This window comes from Heliconius melpomene, chromosome 3 (assembly GCF_056956725.1).
Source record: "Heliconius melpomene rosina isolate 202511_hmr_F chromosome 3, ASM5695672v1, whole genome shotgun sequence".
In the NCBI taxonomy this organism is placed as follows: Eukaryota; Metazoa; Arthropoda; class Insecta; order Lepidoptera; family Nymphalidae; genus Heliconius; species Heliconius melpomene.
In genome coordinates, this window is record NC_140391.1 from 9,513,533 (window position 1) to 9,541,089 (window position 27,557).

Sequence of the window (27,557 nt, forward strand, 5' to 3'; positions counted from 1 at the left end):
TATTGAATTGAAGTATTAGGATTAATTTCTTTGGATATGGGTTTGAAATATTTTACCGTGTATGCTGTTCCCGTAAATGGAACGCAGACGCTTCCATCTTGTATTAAATATTACTTCACCCTGAGTGGGAATTGAACCCACACCCGTCATGTTACAGTCGGACCCTTGTGTCTTGCTGTTGTTTATAGTATCAATTTTTAGAAGCATATATCAAACTACTTGTGAATATGATTTTTATATTTTTTAAACCTGTTCGAGGTTAAATATTGGTTTGAATATAAAATATAATTTATCGACATATTTACAACAACTTCATTAGAAGGGACCGAAAAAAAAGATAATTTAGTTATATAGACTTTAATATAATTTGTAACAAATTATGTCAACAATGCAATAGAAAAATATTCTATTTGAGAAAATAAAGATTATTTCTTATAATATTTATAAGAATTTAACTCCGCCAATGATATTGACAGGACGACCCTTGTATTTCTTTGAAATTTCACTTTCAATCTGAAAAACAACATACTTTGTTATATAAAAAACAACATATTTGTATAAGTCAATAGTTCATAGACAGACAGAGCCTAATATTAAAAAAACATTAATCACCCACCATCCACAAATAGAAAACAACAAAAAAACAACATACATTAGCCTGTAACTCCTTACTCCTATCCAACAATCGTTCCAACTGAGGCCGTAACACCACCGCGCGGTTAAACGCCGCGGCCTTACGGTCTAACTCTCTAGACGCTAAGTGACGTAACTTGTCGCAGAGAGACAACTTCTGTTGTAACTGGCCTGTTAGCACATCTACGTATCTGTAAATGTTAATCTTTGATTTAGATATCTTTTTTATATGAAATAAGGCCGTCATTGCGCTACGGAACATAGTCCGACTGTAAACGCGACGGTAGTGGGTTTGATTAGCATTCGGGAAAATGAATTATTATCATACTTCGCACCTACCAGCAATGCTTTGATGCTTGCAATTGCGTGATGAGTAACTGAACTCAACGCCGCGTTTTGTCTTGTTACTACAGGGAGGACAACAAAATAACGTACTTCCCGCATGGAAATGATACCCATAATTCCATCTACCGCTGGGCCACATCGGCCTCGATATATAAAAAACAAAAAAAAAACAGATAACATCGCGTCACAAAAAAGAACCGGTAAAGTGTGAGTCCTACTCGCCAACCGAGCCTTCTGTACCAAATTCAAAATTATAAAAGTTGACAAACCTACGTTTGCAGGCATATGGACTCATTTTGTATAAAATTAACTACAAATATCGCTTTGTAATGATTTTTTTTTAATGAAATATGAATATTTTTTTACTTTTCGTGTTTTACGTTTCCTTTTATTTTCACTGTAAGTTCTCACTTCTCGAAAAATTTCATAATTGTAGGTCGATGGGAAGTATCCTGTAGGTTAATTATAAAATTTTGCGGCGAATTTCATACAAAATGCGGCAAAAACAACGCTAGCTCCTATTTTTTTGATTGCGTCTTGACAGAGAGACAATAAAGCGATCGTAAAAGGGTTAGGTTTTTACCTTTTCAGGTACGGAACCCTAAAAAACAACTAACCTTGGCGAATGTTTCACATTATGCAAATGCGTCACTTCGGTCGTAGTGAGCGCACTCGCTGCGTTATTGACCGCTTTCTCCATTTTGTCCAAAGCCTCAACACTCTCCGCCGGTAGCTGTTCCATGAGGGAGAAACTAAGACTTTCGTTGGCCGCGTTTGTTTCGTATACACGCATCTTTAGAAACGACTCTAGCTGTGAACAAAAGGTAAATTGTTTATTTTTAAAAATTTTAAAGTATTTTTTCGCACTTAGGAAAAAAAATATAGTTTAGAACTAAATAGTTGAAAATGTGTTGTTAAAAAAAATGGTATGTTAAGCTACATTTGTACTAGTTGAAATTTGAGCTTTTTCTTTAAACTTCACATTGTATCTTGCACAGTGTGGTAAGTAGAGGGAACATGAGATTCTAGTGTTAAGATACTCTGTTCCCATTAAAACACTTTTGTTATCCACGTTCTGCAGAATTCTCCCAGTATTGCATTATCGAGATCCGTTCATTTCACCAAAGCGCGCTTTGAATCGATACCAGAGCGATACAAAAATTTTATTAAATAATTCATATCCTCAAATTAAAAATGGAACCCACAACTTGTTGCATATACAATCACACACTTGAGACCCTCTACCCAACATCACACATACAAACCAACATACAAACAAAACCAAATCACCTCAACCAACTGATCAATGAACTGATTCCTAGTTGCCGTATTGTCTAATAGCGTGAGAGCTTCCTTCCCTCTCGCTACACCACCGCCCATGCCTTGTTCTTCTACCACTATGCCTGCATCTTCTAGGGATATGGCTGATATATCTACTGGTATGGCCTAAAAAACACATATATAAAGATTTCATTAGAAATATTTTAATTATATTTCAAATTTTAATGTATTTTAAGGAGATAGTAAGAAAATCAGTTTCACGCTGTATCCTGCACACAGCAGGGTAGGTAGCTGCTCCCCACATTTTTTTAGTACGAAAATGGAGAATGGTAGACATATTTAATGCCACTAGTTATTTTAGCTTCATATTGTATCACTCATGTAGCAGCTTAGATAAAGGAAGCATGCAGCAGCAGCATCTATACATTGTGCATTGAGTGGCGATATCATCTTCATCATCAACGCCGTACTTTGCCATATCAGAATAGGAAAAAAAAATCATTGCTTCATGTAAGAATCGAACTTACAATGACCTCAAAATGTCTTATTGTAAATAGAAAATTTTAGTTTAAAAACGTAATTATAATAAGTCTCACCTCTCCCCCTACAGAATCCACATTGCCCCAGTCAATTTCCCCCGCATCACCATCACCAAAATCTATTTCAGCTGCTTCAGTTCCACCAAAATCTATTTCTGCATCTCCAAAATCTATCTGAAAATAAAAAAAAAAATATTTATATACAAATCTAGTTATAAGCATATGTTCACAATAATTATTGGTCTATAATTAATAAGGAAATATTTTGTTTTCTGGAAAAATCTTTAAAAGCCATATAATTTTTGAATAGGAATACTAATAATAATTTCACAGAAATCCTAAAATTCCATATAAAAAATTCTTATATCTCCTGAGAACAGACAAAATTTGTCTAATTCAAAATACATGAATAACAATTTCAAAAACGTTTATGACTGCTGCATCAACTCAGCCTCTACATTAGATAAAATTCTAATAATTAATCTTTTTAATTATGTACTAACATATGTAATTGAAATCATTTTTTAGATCTTCATGCTATATTCCACATATAGTAGAGGAGACAGAGGTGCCTATTGTTAAGACACTTTCTTCCCACATCAAAACAAAACCAGAATTGTTATATTTACAGTTGCTGTGCCACTGCATAACATTCAGTCATAATACCTGATCTCCAGCACCATGTTCTTCTTCAACTTCAATATGAATGGGATCAGGTTCAACACTCAACGGAGGTTCCCCATATGTCCACTCATAAACAGTTGTATTACCATGTTCAACAACATATTGGAGTAACGGCAAAACTTCTGATGCATCACCTAGCATGTATTTTACGAATGCATTGTACAATTCTATTGCTGGCTTCAGTGGTTTTAGTGATTTACCTATCTGAAAATAGTGTATGAATTGTATTCACCTCTAAATAGTTTTAAATTATCATTATTATATTCAGACAGTACACAATAATAAAATATTGTCTATAGTTTTTTTTGTTCAAACTTTATTCTGCATAGCAGGGTATGCACTTTCCATTGAATTAAAACAACACTTTGTGAAATAAAAGTAAATTACTTTCCTATGGAGCCCACTCATTATTATCATATTCATATCCACAAGCACTTATAGTCAAACAGCAGCAGCAGCGTCCTGCTGCCTCACATTGCCTCAAAGTTATTTTCATTACATAAATAAATAAACTAAATCATCATTTTTTTTAGTTTCACACTGCATCCCGTACATAACAACCCTGCTAATCAGAGGGACCTTGGAAGCTCAGTTTTAAGACTTTCCCTTTCCCATTCTAGAGGCATTGCTTTTTATTATTTTTATTTGATCAATCAAAGATATCTTACCTTGTCATATATATCAGGCAACTCCTGCAACCTTTCAACCAGTTCCTTTTTAATTTTATCTCCCTTAATGCCCAGTTGTTTGCACAAATTTAAAAATTCTGTTTTACTGGATGCCTCATTTTTTATATAATCAGCATATTTTTTATCACATTCCTGAAAAATGTAAATAGGAACTCAATTAATATTTGCACTGCAAAATTTGATTAATGATAATGTTAAGAAATTAATAACCAGTAGATCAATTAAGACTGACAGGCTTATTGTAACAAGAGAAAACAGAATTCTGTGCAATATATGCCCTAACACAAAGTTGATAGCAGTGTACAAGGCACAACCAGTATGCGGGGATATCTTTGACTAAATGATGATGTTTTATTTACTCACAGCTTGCATTTGTTCTTCTTTTGCAATTTGTTTTTTTAATCCAGGGATCTCATAATTAATATTTCTAACCAATATTTGTGCCGATTCAGCTAAATATAAATTGTCCTTCTCATAGTTCTTTACAACATCTTGCCAATCCTTCATTCTTTGTGACCCATATCTACCAAATAAGTTTTTGGTATCAGCTTCAGTTTCTTTAAGGATCTCTATAATTTTTAGGCAATGAAAATAATTAATGTAGCTACCAGATAACAAAGCAGCTATATCTTCATGTGCTGGCATGTCCTGGATTGCATTATTTATTTTCTCTCGAACAGCAATGACACTCTTTTGCCATTCCTTGTTCACATGTCTTCGACTAATCAACCAGTCTTGTAGCTTACCTATATTTATATCTATTGGAATATTACTCTCCTAAAATTGATAAAAATATAATTAAGAAAATATTACATATGTTTACATTGATTACTTTAATAACAACACACTACTTACATCCATCTTTAATTTGTGAGTTATGTTACAAATTATATTTTTTCTTATAATTTAACAGTAAGTGAAAAGTAATTTAAATAGAATTTATATTTAAAGCATTCCTGACTACTTTCTGTTTCTTCACAACACCAAAGTGACGTGTCTGTTGGCAGCCAAAATTGTCGAATGTCAAATACAACTGTCAACTAGCACCGCACTTTTATTAATTAATAAAAAAAATAAAAAAATGTTATTTTTTTAAAACAAATTACAATTCCACAAAAAATCTTTCGTAAGTAAGTATTTTAATTTAAAATATAAAAATTATATGTAACAATATAATTGTGTTTTTACAAACTCTGTTTAATATCTGCTATAAGTAAAAAATAAAATTTTAAAATATCCAAATATCCGTATTTATAATATTTTCGTTATTTGTGAACATTTTGCTATTATTTTATAATATATACTTAATAGATTTTATTATTACATGGACCGGGTCATTGGCGCAAAATTCAACGTAAACAATTTCTTATCTCCTCCCTCCTGAACTTCTTATTCGATTGATAACATGCATTATCAATATGATTCACACTTCTATGCTTCAAGTAAATAATAAAAAGTTGTAAAATAAGATTTTTAAAAGATTTTACTGTTTACTTTATGCACAAATGGATTTAGAACAACTTGTGCAAAATGAGTGAGTAGGGTAATAAATTTTAACATGAATCACTTTATTTTAAAGTGAATTACTTAAAAGCTAAATTATACATATAATTTAGCTTTTACTAAGTGTGTGTATATTATGTACGGTATATTTCGAAAATAATATTTTATTTAAAGCAGAAAAACAAAAATAAATAAGAATTTGTACCAAAACATTCCATAAAATATGTAAAGTATTATATTATTTATAAATTTATTAAATTATTTAAATGAATGAACCGTATGGTACCTTTGTTTAATTAGTATATATTTTTATATAAAATAAAATTTCGTCGGAAAATTGCAATGGTATATCTAACACGTCACTGTCACAAATAATAATAGTGAAACGGAAAACTTGTTTATATTTGTAAAATTTGCATTTCTTTACACATTATAAAGGCTATATAAAGTATAAACGAGATAACTACAAAAAATATAAATAATACATCTTTTTCTTGTTGAATATTGTAGTAAAGACATTTCATTGAATAACACACTAATTGAATAGTAAACATTGGCACTAAATTACATTAATTATGTCGATTTTCATGATTATTATCTCTAAGAGCCCAGTTTATTTTTACAACCAGTCCTGACAGTGGAGTGATCGCTGTCGACTTATCGAGTAGCATTCTGGTTGACTCCTTAACCGCAATGACGCAAAATTTTATTCCTCAGGACTTAATGAAGTAAGTTTTATTTATTTACAATTTATTGTGCACAGTTTAATATTTATAAATAACGTTAAATAGTGAATTAAGTTTGTTTTTGATTAAGTACTTTTATTTTAATTTAATTTTTTTTGTTAAGTAAAAGTTATTTAGAGGATAACAAAACCTGTTTCTAAGTATAAACTTAAAATATCTGTTGCATTTACATGTATATGTAGTAAAGGCTAAATTATCATATATCTATCATAGACTTATAGAATAAACTAGCAGGTTAAATAGAAACCATGGTCAGATAATTATAAGTAATTTAATTAGATCTTTATGACTATATAAGTATATACATTATTATAAATATAATTCTTATATTTTTGTTTAGTGATACAGAGGATACTAATGGAGAAGACTGTGCAAAACTTACTTTGGCTTATGAGAGGCTGTATGAACTACCTAAAACTATAGTAGAGAGATTCAGTGATCATATAAAATACTTAGATATAAGTCACAATAAAATCACGTAAGTAGCCTTTAGAATTTTAAATAATATAATTTCCATAACTTTAATAAAGTATTTTTTTGGGTTCACACTGTATCCCGCTTACAGCAAGTTGGACAGAGACAATAGGTTGACTACTTTTATTTTCGAAACAATTAATTTTGAGTGGTGGAAATCAACACCACATTTTATTATTCTGCCATTCCCTTAAGTGGCAATGTATCTGACAACCATTGTTATCATTATCACAACAGGCTTTCTTAATTCAATAGGAAATCTGTTTTGTTAATCATTTATATTTGATAGTAAAATTTCTGTATTTTTTATATTCCCTTTCAGAAACCTTGAAAGTCTAGTTCACTTCAAAGATCTGACAACTTTAATTGCCGACGACAATCCTATTACTGAAGATTGTTTATTACCACCTATGCCTAAACTCCAATTACTTTGGTAAATATTTTCTCTTTTCCACAAAGTCTGTAATTATATCGTCAAATGTGTCATACTATGTTTAAATATTGTGTTTTCACTTTATTATAAAGTAAAAAATATATATTTCTGATGCTAAGGAAAATATATTACATTTATGATTCATTGATACATATAAGATATAATCATACTTATAATAATTTTTCAGGTTAAATCATTGTAAAATATCATCACTTTATCCATGGGTTGGTAAACTCAAGGAATCTTGTCCAAACCTACAGTATCTGTCACTTATGGGCAATCCAGCCGCTCCCAGCTACTTTAATGGAGGAACATTCTATGAATATCTTCAATATAGGTAAATTAAAAAATATATTAAAACCTCCATTAATAATATTGGATTATTTGAATTAATTAATAATTGTAAGTATTTTGCCAGGGTAAAGTATTAAAACACTGCTTTCCCCAATTTTCAGAGTGTTGATTGTCAGAATTTGTTACCAGAGTGAAGAAAATTAATTTTTAACAAAAACCGACTTCTAACAATGAACTAAAAAGTGAAAAATAATTATATAAAGATTTTATAATTTTCAAGTCGGTGCCAAGTAAAACAAACAGGCTTAGTAATTAGATATTGTAGTAAAGGTGTTGTAGCATTAGTTTGACACCGACATCAAAATTATAAAATCTTTATATAATTATTTTTCACTTTTTAGTTCGTTGTTAGAAGTCGGTTTTTGTTTTTGTTAAAAATTAATTTATTTTACGATTTTTAGTGATGGGTAGATCTTAAAATGATGCTTCTTGAACGAGTGGTGATGGTGGTGGTAGTGGTTGTCAACGAGTGGTTGTGATTGTTCTATGTAAAACTTCATTTAATTAGTTATTATTTTTGTGCAAAGTTACATTTTGGTATATTGACAAGAACAAACATAAAAAGTATTTGGGTGAATTCGGAATCTCCCTTTTTTGAAGTTGGTTGAAAATGAGAACATCCTCTTTTTTGAGGTTGGTTGAAAAGAAATGCAACGATCAGGAATCTCATTTCTGACATCAATTTAAAAAGTTTTTGCTTGTAACTATTACAGTATAATTAATTTTTGACCAAAAAAAACAAACTTTCTCAATTTTCTCCGGATTCCATAATCGAAACCTAACCAAACTTTCACCAAATTATCCTTGAAGTGTATCCTTTCAAATAAAAAAAAATCATCAAAATCGGTTGACGCGACATTGAGTTGTTCGGCTATTAGTCGCGCACATGCATAATGCAAATTTAAGACATGTGGTTTTCTCATGGATACCATTGTCAGACATGGACCAAAAAAAAATGGGACCATTCGGGAAGCTATACCTTTCAAATAAAAAAAAAAATATCAAAATAGGTCCACCCAGTTAAAAGTTATGAGGTAACAAACATAAAAAAAAAAAAAAAAAATACAGTCGAATTGATAACCTCCTTTTCTTACAGAAGTCGGTTAAAAAGATAATTATTTCGTCCTCTTATTGGGAATTGAACTCACAATTGTTTTTGGTCTGCTGCACCAGGATTAAGGCCGCTCAATTAAATAATTTCTTTTTTTTACTTTATGCTGTATTCACTTATAGCAGGGTAGTCACAGGGTACCCTAATGTTAACATACTCCACTCATATTTTAACTAGATATTGCGTGTTAACTAGTGAAAATGGTGAAATAAAAATAATGCATTCCCCCATTGGGAATTCAAACCATCACCTCATTAGTCACACTTTCAGACACTGTGCTGTTGAGCCATGACGGCCAAGTATTAAATGTTTTATATGTTGTTTTTTATTTATTAATATGTGTAAGGCAAGTGAATAAGGGCATCTTTTAGAATAATATAATTATACAAATATATATATTATTTTCTTTACATTGGCATTGCGTGTTGAGTAGCGGACCTCAACGCCGCGCTTTCCCTCGACACCAGAGCGAGGAAATAGAAATATAAATTGAAATATATATTTCATTTCCTCGAATGGGAATCGAACCCACAACCAGCCGATATTACAGTCACACTTCATGCCCCTGCGCCACGACTGGCCACTAAAAAATATTAAGAATATTTATTTTCTTTCAGACTTTTTGTTATCTCCCAATTTCCATCTCTTTTACACTTAGACGATAGAAAAGTGACAGACGATCAAAGGGAAGAAGCCCAAAGGCTCTACAAACGACCATTATTGGAAAGAATAGTGAAACCTAATTCAGGAAGTATATCCCAGTTGATGACTAGTTCTGTCACATGGAATTCCATGCAAAATAAAATATTCTCCTTTTTGGGCAAAGATAAGGAACAAACTAGAAATCTTCTTATATAATATTTTTATATGGATTGTTTGTGTTTAGTGTTTTTTTATATGAAAATTAATGTTATACATATTGTTATTAAATATTTAGTAAAATATAAAAAGTATGTATAAAATGCTTATAATAAAAATAAGTTGTAACATGAGTATGAATAACCATTTATTTTAAAAAAAATATTATTTATTATGTATTCAAATAAGTTAAATAATCTCATATCTATATGAAAATTATATGAAAGCAATTTTTTATTTTATATTTACTTGTGAAGTTATGTTGAAAAAAAATTATATAATAGTTATGTATATATTAGTTTATTTTTTTATTCATTGATGTTATTTTGACTGTGTCTGTAATTATATGAAATTAATTATTTTTTTTTATAAAAAGCCTAATCTTTATAGTTTTAAGTATACTGCCATTGATTCTTAAGTAATAGTTGTTATAACTAGTCTTAGTATGTTATAAAATAATGTAAATTTGCCTACTTTTCTTTTTTACATCCAATATTATACATAAATACTATATATTCGTATTTTGTTTTGTTGTCATTTTCCTTTCAGCAATGGAGAAACCACAGTACAGTGTCTGTTCAGCTCTGACTTCCCTCTGTAAGCTGTCTTGTACGAACAAGACAAAGTGCGGGTTTGAGGTGTTGACTTTTTTTGTATTAGGTTTTTATACTTACTATTGATAATATTAAAGTTCAAATATAAGAACTTTAATTAAAAATATGAAACCAATCAAATTATAAAATTTAATAAAATATTATAAATTATTAACAATAACATACATAAATTATGAATCGTCAAACATAAATTAACACTTTTTATAAATATTAATATATTTTTTTATTCTTTTCTACGCATATTTGTACTTGTTTGATTACTGTTTAACGGAGTGTTGCCTAACAAAAAAAAGACATATTAACGATTTTTAATCTATTTCAAACTTAGGTCTCTTCCAAGTCGTCAAGTCAACATAAGGTATAGCGGTGTAGTCGTCGCAGGGGTATTTGGGGTTGTGCGAGCTTTCCACCTCAAAAGCCCTTCTTTGGATTTGCTTGACGCCCGTATTGTCGCATATAAGCCGCGCCATTGATGCTTTTTTGATTTCTTTCAGTTGATCTGTAAATTATGGATTTACTTATATATATGTAAATATAATATTGAAAATGTTTAGTGTAAAATTCAAAAGTATTTATTTATTAAAAATAATGTTTCACGACCGATTTGTATATTATTAAATTTGTAGTTTTTACACGAAAGCACCCGGTTGACACTGAGGTTTCGCCCATGCTCTCTCCTGAATTAACTTACTCGTACATTTGTAAATACTGCAATAGTCCCAAGCAAATAAATATTATTTTTATGTCATGGTAATATTCACGTCAGTAAATTAAAAAAAGCTTTACTTACCTGGTGTAAACGAATGTGGCATTTCACTGTTATCATAAAAATATCTATCACCGATCCTAGTGCGGTAGAACTGTTCAGCAATAATACATTGGAATGTTTGACCGAGAATTGAACCCGGGACCTCCTTCTCCATAGCTCCACCCACGAATAAATCTATATCGTCTACTGATTCATAAAATTTTGATAGGACGTTGATTCGCTGAAATAAATAGTTTTAGTCGATGTAGGTATTTATTTTCATAAAATAAAGTATTTGTCTTTTTCTTTTCAACAATGCCTTGAAGCTTAGGCTCATATTGAACTCTATTATATATGTAATAAAATGTATATATTTTTTCTTACGTCTTGAGATATATCACCAGCCAAATCTTGAAAAGTTTTTGCTCTCTGTAGTCCACAAGTTTCTCTAAAAAAACAAAATAAAACGAACACTATAATACTATCAAGAATTGTCGTACTATAGAGTTGTCGTAGCGCAGGTGCAGTAGGGGAAGGTGGGGTAAGACGGGGTGGCGAGGTAAGATGGGGACCCTATGAAAACATATAATGCAGTGTCACTACAAAATTTGTTTTTATGCCATTTGTTAGTATATAGTGGTACTTGTTAGTGTCACAAAAAGTTTCGTCGGAGAAAATACGTTCCTATTTGGTATGCGGGTCATAATCAGAAAAGTGGACATTTTCGAATTCGTAACGTAACTGATAAGTAACAACACTGATAAAGTTTGTTACGAAACTGATGACATAAGGCATTATACACAACAAAATAACGATATTATATGAATAAAACTATTGTTTTTTTTATTTAATGAGACACAGATCAAAATTTTAAAGGTTCAATCGTTGAATTAACAGATTATAAATGTAAGAAGAAAACATAACAAAGTGAGAATATTAACAATATAATAATGCTAGTTCGTAACGTAATAAACTTATATTTCTAGTTAGAGATCACAAAGTTAATGATAAAATTAAATTCACTTTAAAATATATCAAAATTTGAGTCGTTATCATTGGAATTAAGTTTAATGCTTTGTAAGTGTTTATTCCGCATATCTTCATATTTAATAGGATTGGTCTTTTTAAGACGTTCTCTATATCTAAAAAAAAGCATTTGTTTCAGCATTTGACATAGGAGCTTACGCTTACTGAAAATACAAAAATATATATCAAAAAATAATAATCACAAAATCACAACTAATTTCAGAAAGAATAAAAATAAATTTTAACTAAATCGGTTCAGCTGTTTCTGAGATTAGCGTGCACAAACACATAGACAAACAAGCAAACAAGCAAAAAAAACTTAAAAATCATTATTTTTGGTTACTTTACGTTATGAAAAGTCACTAATAATTTTTTTCATATGCCAGCAATTTTTTTTTCTTATATACATATCTTCCATATACAAGCACCGGTTCGATAAAATTTTATTATAAACATATATAAGAAAACATTGGTACCGTAATTGTGAACTAGGCTTCATATTTTCTCAGTTTCGTTACGTAACGAAATATAACGAAATTGAGAATGAAGTCTGAGAAATTCTAACCTTTTTAAATATTTGCTCATAAGCCACGTGTTGCATGTGCAAGCACTGACGTTCTTTTTTGAGATTTTGTAAAAAGAAGCAAATAACATAAACAAGAAAACCAAATTATAGAATACTTACCAAAATAAAAGCCGTTTATAACCCTGAGATGTAATTTTACGCATTCCCTTTAAAACATTTGAACCCCTCAACTGCTGCGAGAATACTACTGGTTGTAGCTACGACAGCATTGACTTTTAGAATAATGATGCCACAATAAAGAATAATATTAAACACCATTCAAAATAATTGCGTTCATAATTTAATTGTACGTTACTAGCCCTGAGTAACGAAAAGACAATATTTTGGGACAAATTTAGTTAATTAATATATATTATTTATTAAATAATGTATCAATAAAAGTAGTTCTATTTAATATTATGCATAAAGTAAAGTAATATAAACATATCTGAAATCAAATAAAACCATAAATATTCGTAACAAACCAATTTTTAAAAAGTAAAGTGGTGAATGGGACACGAAAAATTGTATGGAAGCATTTTGAAAAGTTTTTTGCAACTAACAAAAAATACTATTATTAGCCTTAATACATTTAAGATATTACAAAAATCTTTAAGTTAATAAGTAAATTTATCTTAAATGGCAAAATATTTAAATTATCTTTAAAATTGTATTTTTAAAACGCATTCAAAGTAGCGGGACAAGAAAAGACACAAAATGTGCACTTTTTCTGATTATGACCCATGCATGTTTTTTTAAATTTACAGTGGTTTTATTTAATTATTGACATATATAAAGTGCGTGACTGTTCATGATATACGAGATGCGTGACATATATTTTTTATTGATGTTTATTTATTTTATTACTCTAAACTCATTAATTCATTTCGGCTTGCTTTGATTAATACCCACAAAAAAATTTATACAACTTATAAGTCTACTTTGGGAAAGATGGGGATACCTACTGGCGGGCAAGACGGGGTACCAACCCCGTCTTATCCGCTAATTTGTTATTCTTTTTGGATTTGTATTTAATTCAAAATTATCATTACTAGTTGTGTTAACTTTATATTTTTATATAGATAATCTATAATCTTTATCTGCAGGCCTCGAAATTATAAAAGAATAACTCTTAAAACCAACCCAGTCATGTTGATTTTAGATGGCCATGCCTCTCACACCTAAAATTTGCAGTTAATCGATAAGCACGTAAACATGCTGTGACAATAATATGCTTCCTACCACAAATTTCAGCCAGCAGATGTTGGTCTTATGGGGCCTTTGAGTATTTTTTTATGATCAGGCTCTAACAGCAAAGTTAATATCAAATCCTTGGAAAGTAGTTTCTCAATTTCAAGTGGCTGAATTCTTTGGACAAGCTTTATACGGCACCAACAATGCCAATTGCAATTAATGCATTTAAAGTATGTGGAATCTCGCCTTATAATGCACACATTTTTACCGTGATGACTTCAATGCTGCAGATGCCACTGAAATCGAATTGAATGCTGAAGGGGAAGCAACAGATAATAATTCTTTTGATAATGCAGCATTCCATCTGGTTAGCCGGAAAAAGTTTACGTCTTATCTACGAACGGTCAAAAAAAGACAAAGAAAAGTTCAAAGATACACGCAAAGACTATTATTACTGCTTCTCCATATAAAACCGAATTAGCGGAAAGATAAAACTGTAAACCGAAACCTAACAAACAAAAAGAAACTAACACAAATAATAGATCCAAAAAAAACCATGTAGATGACGGAAGAGCTAATATATCAGATGACGAAGATACAGAATGCCTACTACTGCCACGGTTTGTATTCTGAGTATTCTGAGTGAGTGATGGATAACTTGCCAGAGATGCGGTAATTGGGCGCAATGTGGTTGTGCAGGAGTGGAAAATAAACGATTACGAAGCTGGCCATATTTGCCCTTTTTGTGAAGATGACGACGTTTAAGTATTCTATACCACATCTTACCCAAGGGGGTACCCCATCTAGCCCTATAGGTGGGGTAAGATGGGGAGATTCACCAATTTTTTTTAAGTTGATTTTTTTATAAGAAGAATTATATATTTTTTTGTTTTGACTGATTATAATTATAGAAGAAAGTCTGGTTGTTTTTTTAAAAAAAGTTCCTACATTGTACAATTGAAAAAAGAGGGTTTTATTTATGAAATCCCTTAAGGTACCCGTCTTTCCCCACCTTCCCCTACAGTATACGACATATACTATACGTGACGATTGTGGATTCGGTTTCCACTCGAAGAAATGAAGTGTTATAATATTTCCTTTTCAATATATTTAAATATTTCTTATGCTTTACAAACACACAAAACAAATAAAATATATAGATACTCATTTAGTAAAAAAATGTCTTTAGTACGTTTCTGTATAAAAAGTAGAGGTAACAAGACAAACGCAATGTCGCCAAAATTGAAAGGTGCATAGGTAACGGAGAGTTCCCTTGGACCCTTATGTAGGAAAAACGCGAAGGAAGCTATAGCATATTTTAATTCTAACTGATAATCATCACATCAATATTAATGTTTTTTTATTATTTTACATTAATAATTTTATAAAAAATAATGTAAGTATAGTACCTAATCTTATTAATTTCCTTATTATTATATATAAAAATATATTATTAAAAAGATAAAATGAATAAAGCTGAGTTTTACATTATATGAAATATTCGTCCGTCAATGTCACTTACACAGCACAGCTTTGCTAAAAATATTATTTTACGAATTTATTTCAATAAGAATACGAATTAAAAGCACAAAAGCGTTGCCATAGTAAGGTGTACGTCACTTTATACTAAAATGTATATTGCCAAACGATACGATACAAATAACGATACAAATATACATAGGTAGTGTGTGTTCTGCCTTTTTTTTTTTTTTTCGAACATGTGGATAATGCTGTTAGCCCTATTGGCTTTTACAGCGACACCGGTTGGGTAGGGAAGAGGGTACTCTGTCCCTGAATAAATGCAAGCACTAAGTGGCTGCCTGTGAGGAAGTCGACGACTGTAAGGGCGCCCCCTGCGGGACTCGAACCTCTGCTTGCGGCCGTCGAGCGGACTGGGATTTCACCTATGCTAAGCAAACCAGCCGCGACATGAAGTCGCGACTGGGGACAAATTAGACTACTCTAAGGGAACTAACGGTCCCTAACCGCTGGGCCCCACCCCACCGCGCCGAGACGCGATCGGGCCGTTGAATAAGCTGGACTTCGTCGTCGATTCCGTCGACGACGGTGTTTGTGTCGTGTGTGAGTAGCGTGTTTCCTACCTACATACGGGGCATTCGCTATAGTAATGGCGTCATCGGAGTCTAAAAGGACGCTGCGCGAGCGTCTACGTCTAGGGAGTGCGTTAGGGATGTAATCACACGCATTAACGATGAGGGGATTCGCGTGCGAGCATGCGCGCTCAAAGTAGCGCTTCGCTAAACGTTTGCAATGCTCGTAAATCGATTCCAGTGCAAAGTCTCTATGTAAGTCGACGTTACGCACGAACCAGGGACAACCTGATGCGATACGTAAGAATTTATTTTGTACCTTTTGCATGGGATCTAGCTTAGTGTGCGCGAACGCTACACAAGCATAAGAGAGGACGGGTCTTATGCAAGTTTTGTATAGTGTCAGCTTATTTCTAAGTGACAGTGTGAAGTGTGTTCTGCCTGTATTTAAAAACATATTGGCATCCTGTACCTGTACTCCTCTTCTGTCTATTTTTTCCACATACCTATAATCGTTGTACGATGCCAATCCATGATCGCGGCCTCTTTGAATGTCCATAGCGACGAGGTCCAACCCCCATTTATTATGGGACTTGAACAGTAAATTGGTGATCTCTCCAGTACAGTGTGGGTCAGACTCTCCCGCGCGATGAGTTACTATACCGCGGACGATGTCGTCAAAGGAATCTGCATTGGCTTCCAATAGACTTGGATTGAAATAATAGTCGCTTAATCTGAAATATTAGATAAATTATGAGAATTATTTATTCTCCTGTTTTGTTGATTCTCCTCCTGACCTCTGTGACACAGAAAGTGGGGAATGTGAGTGTCTTAACCCTAGGTTCCCTCTGCCTACCCTGATGTGTGCTGGATATAGCTTGAAGCTGATTTAAGTTTTTAATCTATACATTTATGATACATTTAGTAATTAAATACGTACTTATATAAAAAGGCAGTTTGGTGACCTTTCGGGCAACTCATGAACGAGTCTGGTATGACAGTGTGCAGAAATCTGAAGGCACCAGCTCCAAAACCGTTGATGATTCCAGGGTTGACGTCTTCATTATAATCACGACTGTATAATGATGTTGGCGAGATGCGGTAGTAGCGGAGGTAGCTTTCACCTAAAAGTTAAATGAAATATTTTTCCATATGCTTGTTTGTTATGCTTGTTTTTGCATATTAGAAATTAAAAATATTAAAGGGTTGGTTTTTTGACATTCTTTTGAACACATTGTTCAAAAGAATGAAATCAATTTTGACGTAAAACTTAATTGACCACCAAACTTACCAAAGTTCAAAGGCAACCATTCTTGATAAGTAATATGTTGGATTTCTGCGACGACTATCTTTCTAGCCTCTTGGTATAACTTTTCATCGGTCCACAGCGGGTTGAGGTTGCTTAGGATGTCTGCTATGCGGTTGTGTTCACGGAGAAGTAGAGTGTGGAGAACTGCTAGTGTTGGTGTCTGATTGATTCTACTGTCACCTGGAAAAAGGCAATTGGGAACGCATTTGCAGTATATTTTTTTATAATTTTAAGGAGTAAGCTGAGGGAACTCAGTGCTAAGACACTCCGTACTCTACTTTCTACTGAATTTTCAAAACATTGTGTGTTGAGTGGTGGAATTCAAAATCGTGTCATGGTACCAGGGCGGTAGTGAGTAAGGTAGTGGTAAAATGTGCTTGGGCACGGAGAAGCCTTGCCATAATGATATGCATAACATGATAATCTACAAAGGTACAAAAATATAAATGAAAATATTATATTCCCAATTTTTTTAGATGATCAGAGATACTAGCTACATAAAGTTGTAACAAGCGTATAAGAATTTCGACGTAGCTCGATGAGACCGTAAGGCTTAGTGGTCAGGGCGCTTGAACGGTTTCTAAGAGTAGTAATTTTTATACGTTTTCTAAATAAGTATCAATTACATAATTTACATTTTTATATTCTTACCAGCAAAATAACAAGGCGCAGACATGTTTCTTAAATCACAAACAGCAGCTTTATCATCGACTGAGGGCAAAAATCCTAATTTACAATTCTTCCTCGTTTCCTCTTTAAGTCTGCCTCCACATTTGCTCCTAATTTTATTAGCTGTTTTTGAATCTGATCCATATATTGGAGATCCATCCAAGAAGCTCGTTACTGTATTCATCTAAAAATTAAATTAAATCTGCTTTACGCTGTATCCCGCACACAGGAGGCAGAGGGAACCTAATGTTAAGACTTTTTTTCTTTTTTTCTACAATTCTAAATTATTCTAATATATTCGACTTCTAGAGTGACTTAACACTAGGTTCCCTTTGTTGTGTGAAAATATACTCAAAATAGGTTCATTAAAACAAATATTTTTTTTAATTCCTTGCAATCTTACTTGTTCCGCATGACCCAAACTGCAATCGTCTCTTGGTGTGGTGACACTTCTAACAAAATTAAGGCATTTGATCCCGTGATTTCTGTAAAAGGCATCATCTTCTGGAACACATATCGGGATGCACTTGTCGTTTTGCATATCTTGGGGAAGGATATCTCTTCCATCTCCCAAACAGCATTGGATTCCACCTTCGTCTAACATATTAGTTTTGTATATTAAATATTTCACAATAAAATGCATATAATTTTATATTCATTTTCAATATAAAGTAAAAGTAAAGTTAAGTAAATATAAGTTCTAATTAATATGTTCTTGTATTTTTAGCTTTAATTTTAATATACTTTTTTAAGATAACGTTATAAATATCGATTTTGGATAATGTTTACAATTGAAGATAGAAGAATAGAAGGATATTTACAATGATATATTTTTTTAAGCCATCAGTTTTAATATTACAATAAAAATTCGGTAAAATCGCACTCGCTCATCGAAGGTTTCGCTTCAGGGAAGTACAACTTGAAAAATCTGTAAAGATTTAATTTGCGTTCGTATGCACTCAATTAATTCTGTGATTAAAGGGGAATATTTAATATTAATTTCATATTGATACCTTCACGCTGTCTTTAACAAACAACAACAATGGCCTCGACAAACAGACAGAATAAAGTGGAAGTTTATTTTTGAGAGGTACGCAACCCTAAAAATATCGTAAATCCATTAAGTTAGGATTTGTTAGATCCAATAATAAAAATATTTATTTAAGTCTAATAACATAAAACCTAACATGAAAATACCACTTTACCCGTGGACTCCATGACTTGGTATACTAGATCATGAGTGATGATCTGTCCCCATTGCATATTCAGATATGTCAGCACGCGGCTGGACACCGCCCGGTCTGAGAACAGACGTGTCGACAGTAACCGCGGGTTCGGCAACGGGCGACCGCTCTTAGCTACTGGCATGGCGTATATACCTTGAAAAAATAAAGTTGGTTATAATTTTAGAGTTATATAAGTTTATTAATGCTTTTAAGTATTTTGATTGATACTAATTATATAAAAAAAATTGTTCATTACATTTTATTTAATGCACCATTGACGTTGACGCCATCATGGGGCGTCGGGATTATGTATTAACGATTTGATTTACTCTCATGCTAGTAAATTACCAACAATTTCCCGTTCTGGTATCAGGTAATGGCAAAGTTTGACTTAGCACCACTCAACGCAGAGCAAGGAATGAAAAAAAAATGCTTAGCAGGATTTGAACCTGCACTACTTATCAAAATCGTATCGTCGAAGCCTCCTAACCAGTTAATCTACCTATTTGCATAAAGCATACCATAAATAAAAGAACTGGTAATTAAAAAAATGTCTTTTATATTTATTTTTTTTCAAAATAAATGGATATAACATTTTTAAATAATTAGAAAAATTTAAAAGCAATTCAAATATATATGTCGAGTAACTCTTATTTAATTACGTTCGTCATTAATATCTACTCATTTTCAATTATTTGCATCAACAGATAAAAGCCTTCAAACTCAGATATTATATAAAGTAATAAAATAAAAATAAATCATAATATACTATACTTGACACAGTATTCGTTAAGTATTAAATTTATGTCGTATTTTATAATCATTTAGTAGATCAACTTCACGCTGTATCCCGCACACAGGTAGGCAGAGGGAACCTCGTGTTACGATACCCCACTCCCCAATTTCCGCCGAATTCTGGAGGCATTGCGTATTCAGTGGAACACCAGAGCGAAGAAATGAAAATATAAATTTAAATAAATATTTATTTTCCTCGAGTGCGGATCAAAGCCACACCCACAGGCAATTGATTTTGCAGCACATTTTGTGCCCCAGCGGCACGACTGGCTTCAATTGACTGACCGAGGGAATGATGTATTGTTAGAGACATTGCGACTAGGCTAGGCTATAAATAATCATTCCTATGGGAATCGAACCCACAACCGTCACGTTTGCACTCAGGCGCTGTGTCGCTGCGTCTCTACTATCTGGTCATTATAAAGAGTTTAGTAAACCTTAATTAATTTAAGTAATAAAAAGTTTTTTTACCATCTGAATACCGAGGCGTAGTGATCCTAGTGAAAGGCGCCCCTCGTCTACCCCATGCTGGGTGTTCCATGTTGTTGCAGGTCCCATCAATACTTCTGTACTTGGAGCTTCCTATACACTTTATGTTCACAGGCTTGCAGTATATTTCGTGGGGTTTCACACATTGACTTTCGAGAAACGAGAGGAAGGTGTTTGGAGTCACGTCTGAACTAAATAATGTTAAAATATTAGAATTATTAAAAATTGAAAAATATTCCACTATTTCTTCTCTTTAGCTTTACGCTTTATCCCGGTTGTTACAGGGTAGGCAGTATGAGCTTAGTGTTAAGACACTTCGCTAAGTACCAGATCGACACCACCACCACCAGTGGGATATGGACCTTCCATATCCCACTTTACCCTTAAGGCTACTACTACTAAAAAAGCCGTACAATTGAAAAAAATAACCTCCTCTATTTTAAATCGGTAAAAAATAATTTAAACTTACCTAGAACTTAATTTCATTTGCAAAATTTTAGTTGCAGTAAGTAATTCATGAGACGTCTCTGAAGCCTTCCTAGCGTCTTTTGGGAGCTTCGTTGAGAAAAAATGTAGCAAAGATGGCGAACACGCTTCCAGAGTAACTCCATTCTTAACTAGCTGGTTTGCCCTCTTTTTAGCTTCGCGGGAAAGTTCTCGCCCGCATTTGAGACTGTCTGATATTAATTCTGATGGCAATGGTCCTTCTTCTTCTGCAGTAATGGTTTATTTTGTTAATTAATTATTCTTTTATTTTCAGTTTCACTTTTTTTCCGAAAGTAGCATGGCAGGAACCCAGTGTTACTCTTACTTACCGCAAATAGTTACGTGATTCTGGTGCGTAGTCTAACAGTGCGGAGAAATAAATACATTTTTTTTTCAGCTTCATGTTGTATCCCGCATGCAGCAGGGTAGGCCCCTGAGGGGGACTAGGAGAGAGGTAGAGGGAGCCTAGTTTTAAGAAAATTCACTCCTCATTTTCCCCCAATTTGCAGGCATTGTTTGTTAAGTGGGGGAACTAAACGCCGCGTTTTTTTTAAATATTGAAATTGTTAGTTTTGAGCCCAGTTGCCATGATGGCGTATAATTATACAGACAGATTACGGGTTCGATTCCCACTTGAGGAAATGAAATATTTAATATTTTCATTAGGATGTTAGGATGTTAGGAGGCGTTAACCTCCACAATTCACCGAAAAGGAGGAAACCGAAATATCTTAATGGTAACGGAGTGTCTCAACACTAGGGTCCCAGGTTCCTTCTGCGTATGCTACCTACCTACTAATAAGAAAAATAAACAAAGATGATACGCCAAACAGCTAAATCTAATGTTATTAAAAGACGTAATAATACTTACCCAATGATGACAAAAGAAGTAAATCCTTTATAGTCGACGTTGCACTCTCAAAAATTGGACAGACATCAGTCAATAAATCCTCAAATAAAAATTCCCACCCGGTGTTTAGACATGCAATAACTGAACCACTTAGATATAAAACGAATAATGTTTTCAACGATATATCTCCTAAACATCTATTAGTAGATATCATTATTAATTATTTTTAGTAACTAGTTTTTTTATTTAATCTTTAACATGCTACTTTGTTCAAAATTGTTTTCTAAATGAAATAATTAATGAAAGAAAATGATAGTGATGATGTAATGATAGTGATACATTTATTTGTAACCTTTTGCAGGTTGAACGAAAATTGTATTTTTATATGGCGATGGCGTCACCTTATCATATCACGTTTCTTGCGTTAATTTACGGAAATAATATGGATAGTACATGTCTTAATATCAATTGGTCTTTCTCAATATGTTAATATAATAGGTATATTATATGTTTTACGACTTTTGTAAGATTATTGTAGTATGATTAATTTGTGCTATAAGAATTATTATTACGAAAATTTTGATTGTATTGAGGGAACCTGGGAAGCAAGTGTTAAAACACACCGCTATTATGACACTTCCACCTCCATTATGACATTTCCGTTTTCCACTTCCCGCCGAATTCTAGAGGCATAGTGTGTTGAGTGTTGAGTACTGGAATCAACGCGAGGAAATGAAAATATTAAATATCCTTTCAGTTAGATTTGAACCTATAATCTGCCGCGTACGCTTGTGCTCCTGCGCTACGACTACTAGAAATAAAAATATTAAAATATTTCATTTTCTCGAATGGAAATCGAATCCACAACCTGTCGTGTTTACAATCAGTCAAAACCTTGTGCCCATGACAGGTTTCTCTACATGCCGTAAAATAAGGAATAATTAGAGGGTAATTTTAAGAAATATAATTACTAACGTAAGCATACGTACTTGTTCATAATAATATACATTAGTGTTGACTGCTGTATGATTATTTCTTATTTTATTTGAAAGAAAATAGCACAATATATCTATTGCTGTGTACTGTAATCAAAGGCTTGATTTTTATACAAAAATAAAATATTAAAACGGAAAATCTCCAGAAAATCACTTGAGTACGGTAACAAATAATAAATCAATTCATCTTTAATTTTTATAAGTTATAATCACTAAGGCTTGAATGGTCGGTGGTTATTAATCATATTTCACATTATATTAAATTTATAATTATACTTTTATTACAAAATTAAAATTTTACAAAATATATATGTACAATGTAGTTTTACAACGTCCTACCTTTTAAGTAAATATAATATAGACTCGTATGTTCAATTAAAATAAAATGAATAACTAAGAGTTACAATGTAAAAAAAAATCTTCAATCTGTTCCGCATATAACGGAAAGGCAGAGGGAACCTGGTGATAAGACATAATGTTCCCCAATTTTCACCTTATTTTCGCACTACACTGCACTGTTACAGCTACGCACGGGACGGTGAAGAAAAGGAAGTTGATCGATTTCGATCGATTGAAATAACAACTTCTATCACCTATTCCATCGGGATCTGATGTGGACCCGTTCCAGTAAAGCTCCTGCAGAGACGTATGTTTGGGCCTGTCTCGTAAAATGTGGAGATAATTGACAAGAAGCTTCACTGTTATCCTTTACGCGGCCTGCATCTAAAAAATATTTAAAAACATATATAATATATTTCATTTTTATTTATTTATTAAGGACAACTAACAAAACATACATTTAATCGGATATTACAAATATGTCTTAAAAAGTATTGGCTTAGTGTTGTTTTACTTATAAGCTGCCACGGCATGATTTACATATACTTACATAACTATTATTAAAAATATATGTATATAAATTTCTCTTATGTCACAAAAAATGTATTTTAATTATGCGGGTTACTAGTAAAGATTTTATTGATTGAAGAATTACTTATAGGTCCCGACTGTCAACCCTAATAAACTATTGGGCTTGTTTATTTTCTTTTTAGACTTATGCAATCGGGGTCTCTGTTTTTTATTATTTTTTTATTATTTTGTGTCTTGAAGAACCAGATATTCTAATATATTCGGAGCAGTTGCTATTGTGTCTGATTTAAATTATTGAATAAGATCAGAAAAACAATTATATATAACTGAGTGACAATAATTTACATAGATTATAATACAAGTAAAATGTAAAATATGTCATAATTTACAAACATGTACATTCTTGGGACTCATTCATTACGTTCTGTCTAAAAGTCACTGTAATAATTCCATTATGACTGTATTAGAAAAAAAAATGAAAAGTTGATAACATACCACAACTTACTGCAAGACTTTCATACTCTCCTTCAACTACATCTTCTTCCTATTCTTCTTCTTCTTCTTCTCTTTCATTTTCATTTAAATCAACATGTCTTATAATTTTTAAATTTTGACTGTTGTAATTTTGCTGTACAGATTTTAGGATCTCCACTGTATTTTTTGTTATTATTGTTAATAAATTGTAAGTAAATATTCCATCGTATTTTGTACACTTTATTTACTTTCATCTGGACTTATAGTTTGTACAAGCATCAATTTCTGATGACAATATAGAAAATAATTTACCTACATGTAACATGTACATAAATCGTTACCATATATAACATACACAGTATTATTATTTAATTGTAATCAAATAAAATATAACAAAAATGAATCACACAATTTAAATATCAACAATTATATTCATAATTAGATAATAGTAAACATTATTTATGGACAAGTATGATCTTTGCAAGCGCAAAGTTTGTAGATTGTTGGTTTCCCCACAAAGAATTGACTCCAAAAAGAGGCCTGTGGCGGGTCTGGATCGTCATCAGAAAATGATGCTTGAAGGCTAACATTCTTTCGGCTATGAGGCGATGCAGAATAGGGACTACATAGATTACTGTATCTCCTCGTAACCATTTTCGATTTCCTTACTGACTTCGGTGTGGAATTTATTGGAATTATGTTCAAAGGACTTTGAGACATGGGCACTTCTTTGGGTCCGTGTGAAAGAATAGCTTCTTCCATCTCCATCGGTTGAATATCAATTGACTTATCACCTATACCGTCGGAATCTGATGTGGACATGCCAGGTACCAGTAATGACTCTATTGAGGCAGAATGATGGGCCTGTCTCATAATTTCTGGTGAAAATTGGCGGTCCGACTCGCTGTTATTCATTACGCGGCTTGCACCTAAAAAATATACATATTATAATTTTTATTTTAGCACTTATTACGCGGTTGAATAACACGAAGGTCAGTTATTTGTTTATTTTTATTATATTGATTTACTATTACATATTCGAGGGACAGTGTTGTTATGTTTTATTTAAATTATAAAATGAGACCGGAAAAATTTCAACGCGACGTCTCCTTTCTGTCTATAATTACAAGATAATTACTGACTAAGACTGGATTAGAAATAAAATCATAATAAGAAGTTTGTAACATACCATAATTTATTGCAAGACTTTCATATTTTTCTTCTTCCACTTCCTCTTCTTCCCCTTCTTCCCCATCTTCCTCTTCTTCCTCATCGTCCTCTTCTTCCTCTTCTTTCTCACCTTCCTCTTCTTTCTTTCCTCCCACTCCTTCCTCTTCTTCTTCTTCATCTCCCTCTTTAGGAACATCACTTTCATGTCTTGTATTTTCATCGTTTGACTTTAACTTTGATTTATTACAACCTTCCGCTGTAGTTATAATTCGAGAATAGGGTTGATTTGTCGCTTCGTTGGTATCTTCCACATTCTTATCATATGGAATCTGAATTTGCTCAGAATGGATTTTTTTATAAGAGTCAAAGTTTTCTTCACTGCTAGACGTGCCATATTCTTCTATTATATTTTCATATTTTCTTTTACAAGCCCTTTCTCTTTCGTTTAATTTAATTTTATTATATTGTGTATGATGTCCTATATTCTCTAATTCTTGTAACACGAGTGAACTATTACCGTCGGAACTACTCAGCTCAGTTAAAATTTTAAAATGTGCTTCAGTTCCTTCAAAATTTTTGAGAGATTCTAGTCTATCCGTCGAATAAGACGCAGAAAAATGATCCCTTTTATAAAGCCGTCTCATTTCCTTTTTCAATTTTTCATAAAACTCCTCAGTTTCATCGCAGAGGTTAGGCTTCTTCTGTTCTATTTCAATATTTAGATCTGGCAAAGGGCTATCAGGTTTTAAATTGCCATTAATTAATGATCTAGGTTCTTGCTCTTCTTGTATTGGTGAGAATACTGAATAAGTTAAATAAAAATTTAACAACATTTAAACAATACACTACACAATTGGGTTTTCTTAATTTTATTGTAAATTTTATGTAAAAATAAATTTTCTAATAGAGATGTTCATATAATCAGAAAAGAAATCTATGTTCGTTTTTAATAAATGATTTAAATATATTTTATGCATACTGAAACGCATATTATATACTACCGGACAACTCGCGGCTTCGCCTGCATACCCCCTTATAATACTTTCATTATGCTGTATTTTCCAACAGACTGATACATTCAATCATCGACATTTTGTTTTCATATTTGTGAGAAAGTGCGTGGCCTACGTGCCTGCTTGAAAGCATGTCATCGGCGGCAATGGCGCCCACCGCGGGATTCGAGCCTAGACTTCGCTTGGCTTGAAGCCGTAAACAGGGCATTGAATTATTTTAATTTTACATTTTCTCGAAAAATATACGTCCAACTATATGGTATAAAAACCAAAGCATTTCATAAAGATAACTTCATGAAATTATCTTAATGATGAAATAATTTTCATTTTATTTGTGCTATTTGTGCAACGCACGCGGTTGAAGTAATACGACGGCGTACCTAATAATTGGTCTTTTATTATTGAAGGCTAACTGAGAATTAAACCGTAATATTATGTAGCCTATCTCACTTCTGAGGAATGAAGCTTTCATACATAACAATAAAAGTAAATCGGCACAGTAAATCCAGAGATGTTAGCGTTTAAACAAACAAAAAACTATTATTATATTAGTTAATAATATAGATACGTTTCACTTTATAGAAAATATTATTCTAAATTAAGGAATAATAATCGTAGTATATAAAATGTTTTTATAAATTATACATGCAATTTATAATTAAAATAAACTTACGCGGTATATCTTCAAATAGTGTATGGATCAAATACGATTGCTCCAATTGCTCAGACTGATATCGCCACATTTTGAATTTTGTCTAAAAAATCTGGCAAATCTTTTAAATACTAAAATTCGTCACTCTTACTTTTAATCACATTATATTATACATATGTAGATAAAATTTAAATTAAGAAATCTTCGGTGGGGTAGTTATCGTTTACATAATAGCGTCTATACACGTCTATACGCTTGCCTGAGCTAGGCAAACCTTCAAAAGGATTTGGCAAGCAAACATGTAGATGTCGAAGTTGTTTCAGCTTTTGGGTCAGACTTTTTTTTAATCTTACACTACAATCTTATGGCCCTTCTTTTTATCATCTTATACATCTAATCATTCTTTTAATATTTTTTTCTTTAGATATTATCTAGAACTACACCTATGTTATTATATACATAATATGTATAATTATAAAATATTTCCTAGAGAGTCCAATTATTCATGCCAGTTGCCACTTGCTAACTATAACACTATAATATAAATGTACATACATAAAAAAAATTAAACATTCATTATAACGTAAAATTAACGTATTTATATATTACAAAGAAAAAACTGAAATTTCGATGGAAAATCAATCAATGTCTGTATTAAATATATGAAATAGTTTAATTTGTAAGTAAGTAGAGTTTAATTTGCATATTGTTA

At 32.1% G+C, this 27,557-nt stretch overlaps 4 protein-coding genes across 7 annotated transcripts; 1 reads left to right on the forward strand and 3 right to left on the reverse strand.

Annotated features, from left to right (window-relative positions):
* Positions 1-341: 341 nt before the first annotated feature.
* Positions 342-5,191, reverse strand: LOC146540109 (CDK5 regulatory subunit-associated protein 3). The gene is made up of 9 exons (XM_085207332.1): positions 5,027-5,191; positions 4,535-4,948; positions 4,151-4,303; positions 3,465-3,686; positions 2,856-2,972; positions 2,269-2,424; positions 1,596-1,789; positions 653-824; positions 342-513 (listed from the first exon to the last, which is right to left on the reverse strand). The coding sequence occupies exons 1-9, from the start codon at positions 5,030-5,032 to the stop codon at positions 442-444; spliced, it is 1,506 nt and encodes a 501-aa protein (XP_085063458.1). The 5' UTR covers positions 5,033-5,191; the 3' UTR covers positions 342-441.
* Positions 5,192-5,551: 360 nt separating this feature from the next.
* On the forward strand, positions 5,552-10,863 carry LOC146540110 (leucine-rich melanocyte differentiation-associated protein-like). 4 transcript variants are annotated; one of them, XM_085207336.1, is made up of 6 exons: positions 5,552-5,705; positions 6,304-6,402; positions 6,761-6,898; positions 7,217-7,327; positions 7,515-7,664; positions 9,410-10,863. In XM_085207336.1, the coding sequence occupies exons 1-6, from the start codon at positions 5,677-5,679 to the stop codon at positions 9,648-9,650; spliced, it is 768 nt and encodes a 255-aa protein (XP_085063462.1). In that variant the 5' UTR covers positions 5,552-5,676; the 3' UTR covers positions 9,651-10,863. The 4 variants fall into 4 exon arrangements, with proteins under 4 accessions (XP_085063462.1, XP_085063461.1, XP_085063464.1 ...); XM_085207335.1 differs by having other exon boundaries at positions 5,566-5,705; positions 6,280-6,402; XM_085207338.1 differs by having other exon boundaries at positions 5,577-5,714.
* LOC146540111 (immunomodulatory peroxidase-like) lies at positions 10,380-22,032 on the reverse strand. The gene is made up of 12 exons (XM_085207334.1): positions 21,693-22,032; positions 20,806-21,049; positions 20,319-20,527; positions 19,032-19,205; positions 18,230-18,423; positions 17,809-18,010; positions 17,140-17,337; positions 16,789-16,972; positions 16,355-16,582; positions 11,397-11,460; positions 11,055-11,253; positions 10,380-10,763 (listed from the first exon to the last, which is right to left on the reverse strand). Exons 1-12 carry the CDS (start codon positions 21,883-21,885, stop codon positions 10,573-10,575), a joined length of 2,280 nt encoding a protein of 759 aa, XP_085063460.1. The 5' UTR covers positions 21,886-22,032; the 3' UTR covers positions 10,380-10,572.
* Positions 22,033-23,985: 1,953 nt separating this feature from the next.
* On the reverse strand, positions 23,986-27,183 carry LOC146540112 (uncharacterized). Its single transcript, XM_085207783.1, has 3 exons — positions 26,867-27,183; positions 25,200-25,982; positions 23,986-24,939 (listed from the first exon to the last, which is right to left on the reverse strand). Exons 1-3 carry the CDS (start codon positions 26,934-26,936, stop codon positions 24,470-24,472), a joined length of 1,323 nt encoding a protein of 440 aa, XP_085063909.1. The 5' UTR covers positions 26,937-27,183; the 3' UTR covers positions 23,986-24,469.
* Between the last annotated feature and the right edge of the window lie 374 nt (positions 27,184-27,557).

Bases quoted from the DNA above. Each gene is read 5' to 3' on its own strand.
- LOC146540109 (XM_085207332.1), bottom strand. The intron at 3,687-4,150 runs GTAAGATATCTT...CACTATTTTCAG, and splicing joins TGCCTGATATATATGACAAG to ATAGGTAAATCACTAAAACC. The intron at 1,790-2,268 runs GTGATTTGGTTT...TTTTGTTCACAG, and splicing joins TCATTGATCAGTTGGTTGAG to CTAGAGTCGTTTCTAAAGAT.
- LOC146540110 (XM_085207335.1), top strand. From the start codon at position 5,677: ATGGATTTAGAACAACTTGTGCAAAATGA. The intron at 6,403-6,760 runs GTAAGTTTTATT...ATTTTTGTTTAG, and splicing joins ATTCCTCAGGACTTAATGAA to TGATACAGAGGATACTAATG. The intron at 6,899-7,216 runs GTAAGTAGCCTT...ATTCCCTTTCAG, and splicing joins ATAAGTCACAATAAAATCAC to AAACCTTGAAAGTCTAGTTC.
- LOC146540111 (XM_085207334.1), bottom strand. From the start codon at position 21,885: ATGATATCTACTAATAGATGTTTAGGAGATATATCGTTGAAAACATTA. The intron at 19,206-20,318 runs GTAAAAAAACTT...TATTTTTTCAAG, and splicing joins TACGCCTCGGTATTCAGATG to GTATATACGCCATGCCAGTA. The intron at 11,254-11,396 runs GTAAGAAAAAAT...TATTTATTTCAG, and splicing joins CTGGTGATATATCTCAAGAC to CGAATCAACGTCCTATCAAA.
- LOC146540112 (XM_085207783.1), bottom strand. From the start codon at position 26,936: ATGTGGCGATATCAGTCTGAGCAATTGGAGCAATCGTATTTGATCCAT. The intron at 25,983-26,866 runs GTAAGTTTATTT...TAACTTATTCAG, and splicing joins ACTATTTGAAGATATACCGC to TATTCTCACCAATACAAGAA. The intron at 24,940-25,199 runs GTATGTTACAAA...TATATTTTTTAG, and splicing joins AAGTCTTGCAATAAATTATG to GTGCAAGCCGCGTAATGAAT.